We start from the raw sequence: 13,235 nt of genomic DNA, 5'->3' as shown, positions 1-13,235 counted from the left end.
ATAAGAATGCTGGTGGAGGTCGACCTTGAAATCGGAAACGACGATAATCACGCAAATATATGATTTTCACGTTCTTTCCGTTATTTATTCGACTATTTGGCCGGCCAAAATAAAATGGCCGTCGATCGGAGCTGCAGCTCCTATCGAAGCTACGATACATTGCTTGATATGTGGAATGTAAATAACTGTCAATGACAAACAATATCACGAGTGTTTCGTGATATAATGTATTACTCAGAAATGATTATTAACAATTTTCCATTTCGAACTGATCGAAATCACGTTGACTCGTCCTTTTTTTCAGGTATTAAGTAAGTTTTTGCTCCTGTAATATTAAGTTTGGTGCCCTAGATGAGCACCCATAAAATAAAGAAACTAGAAGATAAGTATCCTCAGCATAAAAGTATCGACGACGAAAAAATTTATGTTCTCAAACGAGTAATTGGAAGGAATGCAAATTAAAATCGTACGAGTTGGTAAAAATGACCGAATCTATAAAAGTGGCGACTGACCAGGAATCGGCAGTCTTTGACGAAATTCCGAACGATTGGTCTCGAGGCAATTGCATCTCTAATTTGTAATCTTCTTAAATAAAATTATTGTTAACTTGTTTTAGAAGTATTGAGTTGGACTCTTCTCGGCCTTAATGCCTTAAATACTCGCCCTTGATAGCTCGTCCCTTCGCGATGGTTTTCGCAGACACAACATAAGTTTCGTAAAGCATAAATCAATATTGTAGAAAATAAACACGACTTACGAATGGAAAATCAAATTGCATTCAAACAGTCATTGAAATCATTTCCTTAATTGTAGAACCAAAAGTTTCAAGTATGCAAAATTGATAATTTTTTTTGTTTTTTACCACGACGCTTAATAATTTTCATTGGTGTTTGTGGAAAATTTTGAGTCTAGGAACAACTCTCAGGTGGTGAAAACGCAAATTTTTTCTTTTTTTTTTTTCCAGTGCCGGAAGCTCCGTCCATCATTGTTGCTGTCAGTCTTCTTTTTGCTGTTTCACCCATTGATTCCATTAATTTAGATGAAATTAAAGCGGAAATTGCAATTTTTTTTTTTATTGGAACTGTGGCAAATTTCTGTACTCGAAGTGCTCTCTCAAATTTTTTGCACTCAGTTCTTCCGCTTGATGCGATTCTTAACAATTATTTCGACGCTTGTGAATGGGCGCACTCGAAATCGATTTTTGTTGGTGGGAGATGAAGCGTAATGAAGAAAAAAGCGAGCTTGTCTCTCTGAGGACTTTTCTCTCTTGACCTCTGGAGTGCAAGTTCCAATAGGAGTCAGCTTCTTCATTAAGGAAGCTTTCCACTCGATTTATGTCCCTTCGGAGGGCGTCAGTATTTCCCAGAGTGGGGATAAGGCGAGCTCATATTGGAAGGACGTTTCTTCGATTCCGCTTCTTTCTCAAAAGTAAATTCAGTGAAACTCGAGCTATGGAAATTGTTCGCAGGTCTCTCTACCTTGTTTTCATTGTTGTTGTGAATTTTGAAAATTCTCAATTTTGCCATTGCGAAATGCGTTCAACGACTCTTGGTGCGTAAATTTTGCTCTAAGACCAAACATTTTTTCAATTTTTCAGCCCATTTTTTGACTCATCGAACTGTTAACAGTGATACGTGTGATTTTTGTGCTCAGACCTCATTATTCTCGGCCTGTATCGCGATGTTGAATTCATGTATGAGAGGCCCGGACAAATGAACGTCGATGCAATTTTCGGCTTGAATCTTGCGCAAGGTAAATTCTGCAATTTTCTTCCAACTCGATAATTTTTTCTTCGAATAAAAACGAGTGTAGAAGTAGACAAAATGAACAAATATTCGTTTGAAATAATAGATGAATATTATCACGTTAAAAAATCAATGTCATTCGTCAATTGCAGTACACGTGGGTGCAGTGCTTGAGCACGAAAATGCGATTTTTCTGACGGAAAAGAATCGAATAACGCTCCAAGTGATTTTGACGTTGTGCCAAATTGCTGAGAACGATGGGAAAAAACTCGTCAAGGCCAGTGGTGAGAATTTCTATATTTTTAATAAAAGTGGTAAAAGTAAGAACGATACTTGTTCGGCTGCTTCCTTTTTTAAGTTGAAAAAACAATCGACGATAAAAGAAGGACCGAACTCGAGATTTTTTAGTCTCGACGAGACCCAGACAAAAAAATACTTTCCTGAAAGTTTGCAGAACTTAATTTTTTCAACTAAATGTATGATCATTATCGCAATGAAGAAAAAAATGTACTCGATTTACATTGAAATGTGTTCGAAATACGAGGAAAATATTTTCAGGTCTGGAGATGATGATCCGAACAGAGGTTTGGAATCGTACGATATTCTGGAGACTCGGCGAGCTCGGTGAAAGACCTTCGACGAGTGCAGGCCTCTCAGAGGCGGAAGTTCCTCGTTTATTTTACCAAGGGAGTCCATCCGAATCTGAGAGTTTACGGTGCTTCATTGATTTATTGGTACGAGATGAAAATCGTATTTGCAGAATTTCAAAAGAATGTGCAGAGATGCTCGAGAGGAACGATTGTTCTCGGGGATATCCATTGACCCATCGAATTCTTTATGCTCAGTTGGCGACGGCGGTGAGTCTTTTATTCACGGTTTTACCTTAAAATATTTTCAATATTCCAATTGTCAGTTCCATGATGAATCATCGATGCAAACTGTGATGTAGCATTCGACAAAATTATCAAAAACAAGCTCGCAATAATTTGTCGATTGAATTGTCAGTTGGGCTGCCAGACAATTTCCCTGGGAGGGCTCGAAAGTATGAAAAAAGCTTTCTGTACCACCGTACTTCAGGATCTGGTTGATTTGGAGTCCATGAACTTCCCATTTTTTTCGAGGGATCTTGCGATGGAGCAGAGTAACGATAAAAATATTCACGAACTCCCTACATCCTTCGTCTCACTTTAGCTCTTTACATTATTCAAATTAATGAGATAAAAATCGTTTCAGTTGCTGTTTGCGGTATGAACGGATATCTCGAATTCACGAACGAACGTTACGCTAAATTGATCACCAGTTGGCCCAATTCTCATGGATGCTTTTCCGCTTTTGGGTACGAAATAATCGAATTACTTCTACAAAATAAAAGATTCTTCATAGCGACAAGTGATACGACAAATGTTCAATGGAACCAATGAGGAAAAAATATTCTACAGATTCGGTGAAGGTGACGAGAAAAAGCGTGGAAAAAGATCAACTTCTAAGATGGATTACGGATGCGATAATCATGCTTCCGGTGTCGCGGCCGCATGTCTCTCGCTGCTCATTAGATCAGCCGTGGAAAATTTAGATCCACTCTTTTTTTGACACTGCAAATCGAGTGCGGAAAAAATGTATCCATGAGACCATGATAATTTATTGACAGGAATGCTATTGTTCATGATATTCATTATTACGCCGAAGAGTCAGATCATCGGGCGAAAAAAAAAATAAAAAAAAATGTAATTGCGATCGTAATGGAACTCGTCAAAATTGGCCTTCTTTTTTGTCTGTAGAAATTAAAATTATTCTTCAATCCGAAAGTGAAAGGCCATCTTTTCTAGCTTGAATTAACTCTTAAGTTTAAATTAGTCAGAACTTTTTTTTGAGATTGATGGAAATGTTGAGCCGAGCTTTTTCATTTCTTGAGTCTCGTTGGTGACAACATCGTAATACTACATTGCAGAATATGTACGAGCGTAGAGCAGAACGAGCGCTCCGTTCGATGACATTATCCAGACGCGAGTCAGGAGTTCTCATGCCAAGAGTCTCAATTGATGCGTGTCGCGTTGCGTTTTTTTTCTTGCTTCATCTTCGGTTATTTACGCTTTTGTAACGACACAAAAGAGGCAAAAAAATGCATTGAAATAATCTTTGGATTTGTCTGTAATATTTTACATATTCGAATTTTCATTCTATCATAAAAATCATGAATGAAGCTCGATCTTACCCAACGGAATCCGAACCATTGTAATTTAGGCTACACGAAAATTTCAAAATCACATTGCACCTCGAGGGGCCACTTAACCCAGAGGCTGCTCAAACTGTTCAAACCTGAAAGCTGCCTCACTTTAGACATGAATTTCATGATAGTGCTTTTCTGATTCTTCACTACAAACACGTAAACTTGGTGTCTTAAAACTTGGTATCTTTTAATGTTAAAAAAATTACAATTTTCACTCGAAATCCATGGTTTCAACCACGATAAACTGCTAACATTTTATGGAAGGGAACTTTTTGTGGCCTTTTTTCACCTTATTTTCAAGCATACCATGTACGCTTGAGCAACTTATATTACTTTTTCCTTAAACATTATTTTTTTTGAAATTTTATTAGATCACAGTCGGGCGATTCTTGATTAAAAGGAAAGATCCCAGAGGATATTATCAACTTGCACGCCGGACGTGCAAGTTGATAATATCAAAGAAGGCTTGAATCCCTCAGCTCTTTCAATGATTAGTGCCATTACGCCAAACCCCCTGTTCGTCCGTTCAACATCGCTCATCTGCCCATCCTCCCTCGCTCTCTCTTTCTGTCTTCCTCTCTCTCCGTTCGTATATCTCAATTCGTTCTAATTAGAATAATCTTACAAGGTTTATAAATTCGATTAATTTATTAATTTCTTTCAAGTCTTCTTCCATACAATTTGATCACTATAACAAAGGGCAACAAGAATCGATAAAACCTGCAGTAAGCATGATCCAAAACGTTGGATTTTAATCCATTAAAATGTATCTCAGGATCGGGTGGACGGATTGACTTGCAACGAGGACCAATGAGAAGAATAAGCACGAGGAATATCCTCTAAAATTCAGATTTTTTACTCGACTCGTTGTCTCACGAGAGCAGATCAAAAACCGAAGATGAATTTGAAAATCTTCATACACGAACTCCCGCTGACGTGTTTTTTTTTTAAATTTCTCGTGGACGATTTCTCAAAAGCGATCATTTCGAGCCTGGCAACAGGTCGAGTTCAACGTAAGTTTGATGAAGATCACGATTCAGGAAGTCAGCAGTCCCGTGCACGTGATTTGTTATCAAAAGTCTCATTATCGTCACAGAATTTTCATTACAACAATAAGGAAAAGTGGTCGACCAATAAATAATGAAATATATTATTTGCGTATTTTTCGATATACATTTATATACTATATTCGTTTAAAACGTAAAAATAGCATTCGGCAGTGTGTAGTCCTTGGAAAAATACGATCTTATCAGTTGGGTCGCAAATGAATTATTTTCCGAAACTCTGAAAGAGTTTACTCCATTTTTATCGAAGTCCAATTTAATAATTGATAATTGAATCTTCGGATTTATCGATCTCGTTCAAAATCCATCGTGTGGGGATAAATTGAAGGTTGGGAAGAAACATTTTGTCGTGATTCTTACCCACTCACTCAGCGACACAGGTACATAAACACACGCATAAATCTTATCAGTCGTGAATTTGCGCATTCTACTCGTACGAGTACATCACGGTTGATCAAATTTTTTTAGTATTTGAACTACATGACGTGCAAAATATAAATTAAGTGTGAGATTCATTCATTCGTTTGCATTCGAAGGTCGATTCGATCGGCTTCCTTTCGCAGCGATAAGTGGCGATCCTCCCGGCCTCGTAATGCTGGAATCTGTGGTGGGAAAAACACTCGACTAATCGCGGTATGCGCCTCGAGCTATAACCATTGCGTAGCCTGAAGGGTCGCGAGCGATCGCTCGAAGGGTCTTTACAGATCAATCTTTTGTTCTTCGAACATTCGTGCTTAACATTGAAAAATTGGGTGACAAGTGTCTCCGTATTGTGACTACGATTGACACGATTGTTTTCGTTGTCAAATTACGACGAAGCGTGAGAAACGCTCTCGAGGGAGTATTTTGAGAATAAATAATAATTTTCGAGACGTTTGACTCCAAGAGGTCTGCCTTCGGGTCTCCGAATTTCACTTTTTTGGTCCGTTGAATCTTCAAGCTCTTCGGTAGTTGTAAGGTCTTCCATAAGGCCCGATTCTGCCACTGTTTTTTTCACTCCTCAACTGCTGGAAATGACTGTACGCCACGAACCAGAAGTACGTGTAGATCACTGCAAAAGACGATTTAACGGTTAATACGTGCAGAGGATTTTCTCATGCTGAAAAAGTTCAGACGACTCCGTCTGACTTACGGATCACTATTGGCCCAAGAACCAGGAGAATTATTCCATTTGCGAGGTTGTCACGATGCTCTTTATGGTCGATTATAAATCTTATTGCCGTGTAAAAAACGCTTATGAGAGCACCGATCAGCAACATTATGCCGAGGATCACCCACGGCAACATCATCACCGTTTTTTTCTTCGGAACATAGAACCATCGTTATTTCTAGCAGTTTTTAAACGATACATTGTTTTCTCGAGAAATTGATTTAAGGTAGATCATGTCCGTAGGATCGTATTTTATGGGTGTCTAAATTGGCTCGATTTCTACTCCCTAATTAAAGATATTATCACTCTAAATTAATGTTAGAGTTGTTAATTGAAAATTTTCAATCAATTTTTTCAACTTATGTTTTGGCGAATGAAATTAGAAGCCATTAATTAAACGGGGATCCATTGCATTGACTGAACTCGAAATTTCATTCGTCCCTCGCTAAAGTACTACAGTTTTTTGTGTAAAAAATCGCTTTAGAGAGCGCGAAGGGAAAACACAATAGGAAAAGGACCAAGAATAAGTAAAGACAGGAATGACCCAAGCCAAGGAGAAACAAAATGCCGAAATAAGCAAAATTACGAGTGCTCATTTTACCAATTTCGTTCAATCTTTAAGGTAATCTATCTTCATTACCAGCAAAAGACAATCGTCTCGAATATTTCTTCAGACCTTTGCTATATACTTCATTGTTATTGGGTATTTTTTCATAAATTTCGTAAGAAGCGTTCATTCGTTATGTGGAAAGATAAGCGATTTTTTACGCATAGTCCCTATACCCCTGTGTGTTTTTCTTCATATTTAAAGGCGTTTATCTAAATAACCAGTAAGATGAATCTTTTAAAGTTTGATGCGCGTGTCAGTCGACTACCCGTTGAAATTCTGTGTAAATTTCAAGACTCTCTCGAGAAAATCGTTTCGTGCATGAACTAGCTTAAATTTTTTTGACAAAAATGAAATGAAATTTTGGGAATCGAAATATCATTCAAACCTTCAGTGTACCAGCAATCAAGAAAGCGGATATGATGATCGTCATGCAAAGATTGACAGTAAGAATAATGTTGACAACATCTTTGCCCAATGCATCCAAAACCATCATTTTTATGACGAGTCGCGGCACCGTGAATATCACGATTATCATAATAATCGACAGAACCTGAAAGGAAAATGTTTCCACATATTTTCGTGATTTTTATGTGGATTTCGATCTTGACATTCTTCGCAATTCAATTCGCTAAAGGTGTGACAATTTTTAACAGTTTTTCAAACAAACACGATATTTAATAGAAGACTCACGATCGAGGATACCCCGGCAAAAAGCGTTCCTGTCCTCAGAGAGAAACAGCCGCAACATGTTTTCAACTGCATTCTGAAAACAACGAGAGTTCGGTCAATACACGTAATTGGCTACGAATTTTGATATGTTCGACTGGAAAAGCGAATGAGTATTGGACGTTTAGGTATTTTCAACACCAACGTCACTCCCGTATGGTAATTACGTGACGCAATCCTGGTCTCTCACGTTTATTATTACCTCGCCAGCGAGAATATCATTTCACGACATTAGCTATACCCCGCGGACGTCTACGTTCGTATTTTTCTTTCAAATATCGTCGGAGCCAGTTTTACTGGTTTCTCCATTTTTCGAGAGCCCGTGTACGCTCAAAACTCGAAAGATTCAGTTTTTCTTTTTTCCGACCACAAAATTTTGACGGCTCCGAAAAAAATCGATTCTATTTCTAGCGGGACGTTGGAGGCGGATTTGGCGGAAAAAGAAAGAACGAAAAGGAAAAATTTAATACAATTCCGAAGATTTTACGACGTAAGTTGTGATTCTAAGCAGTTGCGTGTTTGCTCGAGAGTACTTTATTCGCACAAATATATGTGGGAGCCTGAAAATAGAATAGAGGCAAGTTGGATATGCAGGTCATTGTCGATTCCTCGACCCTCCAAATATTCATATGGAATATTTAAAAAAAAATTCGCTCCGTCCGTTCTCTTCACGATTTTCCTGCGACTCCCGTATTTTGTATTTGACCTTGCGACGCGCGCATTACACCCACGTCAGCCTTGGCCAGACTTGCTTACAATTTATTGTTTCAAGTGGAGTTGACTTGTCGGTGTCTCACCAAATATTTTCTCTCTCTCTCTCTCTCTTCCTCTCTTTCTTGCACTTTTTGTCAGCACGTGAAAATTCTGGAAATTACGGTGCTTGTGATCGTGCCAGAACGTGCCGATCAATAGCAAATATATACCGATTTTTCAAAATTCGCTTTTCATCATTTTTCCAGTTATTTTTCGTTGCTTCGTCAGCATAAAAGCTTTGTCGACTCCGTTTAAAAGAAGCTTCGCCGAGGTTTCCGACCGATTCATTCAGTTTCTGAACCTCTCGATATTTCCGGTTGGAAAGAATCGTCGATTCGATACGCGTTTAATCGATCGCGCTTTTCAGATACTCGATACTCCATCGGATCGAAGGAGACGAAAAAACTAAGAAAAAACCGGTTTCATTCGTCATTTCGAGCTATTTTTATTTGATTTCCTACCACAATTTCGTTCGAGGTCGTCACTCGATCGACCAAATGCGAAAGCAAATTGTTTGCAAACCGGTAACAACAAACGTTTTGCACGTGACACCGAGTGTTTTATTTATTTTTCGATGAATCGCCCTCCAAAATGCGTGTGTCCAATAACTTGTCAAAAAAATGAGAATTTGAGATCGATTAATTTCGGATTTTCTGACGGATTATGGCGTTTCATCAGTACAAATGAAAGTGCATTGATGATGCATTGTGACGTCGTTCAAAAACAAAAACTAAAAGTAACGAAAAAATAAGAAACGCACATGCCCTCGACATTCGTCCCTCGGTTTATGGTGCTCTCGGCCTACGATGACGCAGTTACTTCGTTTTTGTTCGAGGTGAACGAGAGACACCAAGATCACGCGAGTTCTCCAAGGAGGCTGAACAACAGAGAGATGAGAACGGGGCACATTTCCTTAAGAGGATTTCAGCACTCTTGTATTACGGAACTCCATCTTACTTTTTTTTCTTTTTTAATTTCAGTCTCTCTCTCTTTTTATTTCTCGTACTAACTTCACGGTCATTCGATCGTACTGCCTCGATCTCTGCGGTTTCGATCATTCCTCTCGAGAGAAGATTAAATCCCCAAATTTTGAGGCAGAGGCTCGAAAAAATTAAATTTTCAATAAAACTTTCGAAATCTCACAACTGGCACTCAAAATTCTTCTTAGAATTCTATCACAGCTCGCTGGATGAAGCGATCGAGTTTTCAGATGAAATATGAAGTAATTCATATTAATAAAACTAGGTAGTTACATTAACCAAATCGGTTTTATTAGAGCAACTACTACGTGTTCAAGTTTAACCAAATTTGATGAATTTTAACACATTTTCGTTGATCGCATTTGGTGAGTCGAATTTTTACCAATCCTTTTTTTTCAGTGTGCAAATTTATTTCGCTTTCTCTATTGTTATTTCTGTACAAACATATTCTAAGCTGAATCAATAACCGATGAATATTGAGATTGGGAGGAGCAGTTCATACGAATTGACACGAAAGAGAATTTCCTGTTGGACAAAAAAATGGCAACACCAGCGAATCCTCCGATCTTCCGCAACCCGGCGATTCACTAAACTCAAAGGTTTTCAAACAACAATAAATTGTAATGTTAATAGTTAAAAAATGCTGCGTCTGACAATATGCGGAGGTTGATATTAAAACAATTTAAACGGTTTGCCGAGAGCTTTACCCACGCCTCGTTCGAGCGAGCGTGCCTTTTATTTTTTTCACAGCGAATCGAATTCGTTCGGGAGCTCGAATCGAGCTCTGTTTTACGTTTCGAGACTTTTGCCGTTGTAAATTTAAACGCTGAGTCAAAAGTTCCCCTACACTCACGAGGTAAACGAGGTTTAAAAATATAGTCTCCGCTTTATGGGCTCTCGATCAACGATCTAAATCCCTCCCCCTCTTTCTCCCTCTCCCACTTGAACTAGATAAAATAATAGTTTAAGTAGGATTAAGCAAGAGTAAACAGAAACAAAAATCCTACCAAGTGTCTCGTACGAAACAATAAGAAAATAATATCGAATGAAATCTACTGATGTTTTGAGGAACGTTTATCGAGCACGTGTTACGCCAACCCGAGGCGATAGCAAGTGAGAGCCCGAGTCTGACGTTCGATCGCGTGGCAAGCCCATCAAGCATGTTTTTTATCATTTTTATTCGCGCCCAATATCCCGATAACCTTTGACAGGAACTTTTCACAGATCGAAAAATAAATTGGGCTCGACTCTGCGTGTCATCGTCGTCTACACACACACTCGAGATTAAACGAACGACGGTTTTTTCGGAGAGAAAATGTGGTCGTTTTGAAAAGACCTTGAAATAATGCGACTTCAGAGATTCCAATCGTTTGAGTTTTCTCATTCTCCGGACACAACTGCATGCACAACCTCAATTATTTCAGAGTCACGCTCTCGTACGAGTATCCGTTATGAAAGCCGAAGAAACTCCGATCTGACGATACGCTTACGGAATTGTTCGTTTTTGTTTAACTCGTAGATTCGACGATATTAAAGTACGGGTGCAGTCTCTGTAGGAGCTAATGGTTACGGACAGCCTGAGGCGAGTTAATGGTCGGTGAATAAAAATAGTTGCGCAACAGACTCAGGGGCTTCGATCATTTTTTAAACGAAAAAACGTTATCGCATTTCCGCTTATTCCCGAAGAATTTACTTCGATTACCATCGTTCCGACGTAATTGTTATGGGTTTCGATCGTCGGAAAAGCGCGGCAGTGGCTGGGGGCCAAGCACTGGAGAGATCATTTGAATTCGGCATTGCGATATCCATCTATCGAACATTCGATTTTCCATGTGTTTTTATATAAAATGCTTGAAATACTGAAAATGTGATTTATGAGCGCGTCAGCTGGGACTCGGACTCGGCAAAATTCTGAGCTCTCTTTTTACGAAGAAGGTTTTAACGAAAAGTCAATAAAAAAGAAACTCCACGGACGAGTAACTTTGCTCGAAATTTTTTCAGATTCAATGAAATCCTGTAAAAAACAGTATCACGATAAAGTTTCGTTTCGACGAGAAAACCGGCGATTCGTTTCCGCCATTCTCGAGTACTCACTTTATATTCGTTTATTCAAATTGTCACCGCAGTCACTGATTATCTACGCAATTGCGTTTCACCTGGCGAAGCACTTGTTTACCCGCTCATCGAATCAGCTTAGAAAAATGATTTGAGAAAGATAAAGGAAATAAGTTTTCGCTTCGAGGCACGCGTACGAAGGAGAAAACGAACTAGGACTTTGTCAACTAATAATCAAACTGTAGGTCCAGACGAGTTGCGCTCCGTCCGCAATACGAGATGGCCAGAAACTGTGCCAAGAACAGCACAGCAGCGCGCCAAACCGCGATCGTGATGCACCTACATTCGTGCCACACTCACGGACGCGCTTCTCGCGCTCTCGCACACCCACACATGCGCGGACGAACGAGTGAAATTACACACACAAAACTTAGCGAATCCCATAAAATTGCAGTAGAAACTGAATCGCATCTACGCGATCACCGACACCAACAAACGCAGGCATCTCAACCTCGACAACGCTTTTTTACACCAGAAAAACCAGCATTTTTCACTCGGGACAGTTGAGCTCTTGAATTATCCGTCACTCGACGTATGAACAGAAGTCAGTTCAGTTTTCTCCAATATTTTATGTCGGCAAATATTTCTACTGACTCAGTAAACGATATTCAAAAATGCACCGCGACCATAAATTCAAACGAGAGTTCCGTGCTATCGAGCACGTGCTGATCCAGCGCGTTTTATTGGCTTCAGTGTCCAAAAGTGCGCCAATTTCTCTAAAAACTGATTTTCGTGCCACGGGAACACGTGGAACGTTAATAAAACGAGGTAAAGAGCGCGAATTGCGGGTCTCGAAATACGAATTCTGTTCAGGGAAAGAAAACAGATATCTTTTCTCGGATTGCATCAATTCGGAAAAACATGCGGGGCAGAATTGCCGTTTTTTTCTTTTTATTAGTCCCCCCCCCCAACGATTGTTTCCTTTCTTTGAACTTAATGGAGGTGAATGACTGCCCAGATGAGAGAAAAACAAGTCGCAGAGTCATATCTATATAATATCAAGGATTTATGCTCGCGTGGGTTTCTCATGCTTAGACAAAGTGTCACGATTTTTCAAACTTTATTCTCACTACTAAAGTTTTCAAGCTTATAAAACATTGCGAAAAAGGCTCGCGTTGCTAATACAGAGCACGTTTGTTCACGGGTCCATGAGACCGGGACTCTGCGAAGCATTTATTACAGGCTGTGCTAATGTATACACGATGTCCGAAAAATCACGTTTCCAGTATTCATACACAATGTGGGTCTCCGCGGTTCGAGGACAAAAGTACCGAGATTTCTTTCACGGGCTAGACGTTGAACCGTCAACGCGTCGAGGAGAATAATATTTTCTACCGAAGCAAAAGTTTTTCCGATAAAAACAATTCAGTTTTAGGCATAAAAGCAGTTTTACGATCGACTTAAATAGTTTCTGAGTTGAAACGACGAAATTTCGGAGTTGCCCTGTGAATTAGTGTTGGAACAACGAAAGCCTGCGAGCAAAAATGTTCACGATTCCATTGGTTCAAGCACAGATAAAAATTAATTCGATCCATGATTTTTCTTCAAGCGTTAATTCGACGGAGAATTCCAAATCGACTGCAGGCCACGTACGCTGCCCTCGAAACTCTAGTCGCGACTTACGGGACACCCGGCACATGGTCATACGCATGTGTGCATTTGCTGCACGGATTCATGACGTTTGTCGGTCAGTACCATGGCTTTCGTGCCTCTAGATTCAACGGAGGATGCACTCTCGTAGCGTAGGCTCGACTCTTCAACGATGTTTCGTATTTTCGTGCATGACAGCTTCGATACTCCATCTCGAAGGTCTTTTGATGTCCAATGAAAATTTACTATTAAAACAGTCAATAATCGTGTTTATA

The 13,235-nt window shown here is 39.4% G+C and overlaps 2 protein-coding genes across 4 annotated transcripts; one reads left to right on the top strand and one right to left on the bottom strand.

Annotated features, from left to right (window-relative positions):
* The first annotated feature begins 68 nt into the window (after positions 1 to 68).
* Positions 69 to 4,962, top strand: LOC122415822 (UPF0764 protein C16orf89 homolog). Of its 2 annotated transcripts, none has more exons than XM_043428338.1 (7): positions 69 to 1,468; positions 1,598 to 1,752; positions 1,898 to 2,029; positions 2,304 to 2,602; positions 2,751 to 2,886; positions 2,979 to 3,081; positions 3,185 to 4,962. In XM_043428338.1, the coding sequence occupies exons 2-7, from the start codon at positions 1,692 to 1,694 to the stop codon at positions 3,333 to 3,335; spliced, it is 882 nt and encodes a 293-aa protein (XP_043284273.1). In that variant the 5' UTR covers positions 69 to 1,468; positions 1,598 to 1,691; the 3' UTR covers positions 3,336 to 4,962. The 2 variants fall into 2 exon arrangements, with proteins under 2 accessions (XP_043284273.1, XP_043284264.1); XM_043428329.1 differs by having other exon boundaries at positions 69 to 1,551; positions 1,654 to 1,752.
* Positions 4,963 to 5,100: 138 nt separating this feature from the next.
* Positions 5,101 to 12,297, bottom strand: LOC122415864 (uncharacterized). 2 transcript variants are annotated; one of them, XM_043428396.1, is made up of 5 exons: positions 11,350 to 12,297; positions 7,487 to 7,559; positions 7,182 to 7,346; positions 6,169 to 6,337; positions 5,101 to 6,087 (listed from the first exon to the last, which is right to left on the bottom strand). In XM_043428396.1, exons 2-5 carry the CDS (start codon positions 7,556 to 7,558, stop codon positions 5,972 to 5,974), a joined length of 522 nt encoding a protein of 173 aa, XP_043284331.1. In that variant the 5' UTR covers position 7,559; positions 11,350 to 12,297; the 3' UTR covers positions 5,101 to 5,971. The 2 variants fall into 2 exon arrangements, with proteins under 2 accessions (XP_043284331.1, XP_043284339.1); XM_043428404.1 differs by lacking the exon at positions 11,350 to 12,297 and adding an exon at positions 9,036 to 10,135.
* Positions 12,298 to 13,235: the final 938 nt, after the last annotated feature.

Source organism: Venturia canescens, chromosome 1 (genome assembly GCF_019457755.1).
Source record: "Venturia canescens isolate UGA chromosome 1, ASM1945775v1, whole genome shotgun sequence".
NCBI lineage: Eukaryota > Metazoa > Arthropoda > Insecta > Hymenoptera > Ichneumonidae > Venturia > Venturia canescens.
The sequence above is the reverse complement of the archived record's forward strand: the minus strand, read 5'-3'. Positions and strand labels throughout refer to the sequence as shown.

What these genes read in the sequence shown, in the direction of transcription:
- LOC122415822 (XM_043428329.1), top strand. Translation starts at nt 1,335, where the DNA reads ATGTCCCTTCGGAGGGCGTCAGTATTTCCCAGAGTGGGGATAAGGCGA. An exon ending in ATGCTCAGTTGGCGACGGCG is followed by an intron (nt 2,603 to 2,750) that starts GTGAGTCTTTTA and finishes TTGAATTGTCAG; the next exon opens with TTGGGCTGCCAGACAATTTC. An exon ending in GGATCTTGCGATGGAGCAGA is followed by an intron (nt 2,887 to 2,978) that starts GTAACGATAAAA and finishes AAATCGTTTCAG; the next exon opens with TTGCTGTTTGCGGTATGAAC.
- LOC122415864 (XM_043428396.1), bottom strand. Translation starts at nt 7,558, where the DNA reads ATGCAGTTGAAAACATGTTGCGGCTGTTTCTCTCTGAGGACAGGAACG. An exon ending in TTGCCGGGGTATCCTCGATC is followed by an intron (nt 7,347 to 7,486) that starts GTGAGTCTTCTA and finishes TTTTCCTTTCAG; the next exon opens with GTTCTGTCGATTATTATGAT. An exon ending in TGATTGCTGGTACACTGAAG is followed by an intron (nt 6,338 to 7,181) that starts GTTTGAATGATA and finishes TATGTTCCGAAG; the next exon opens with AAAAAAACGGTGATGATGTT.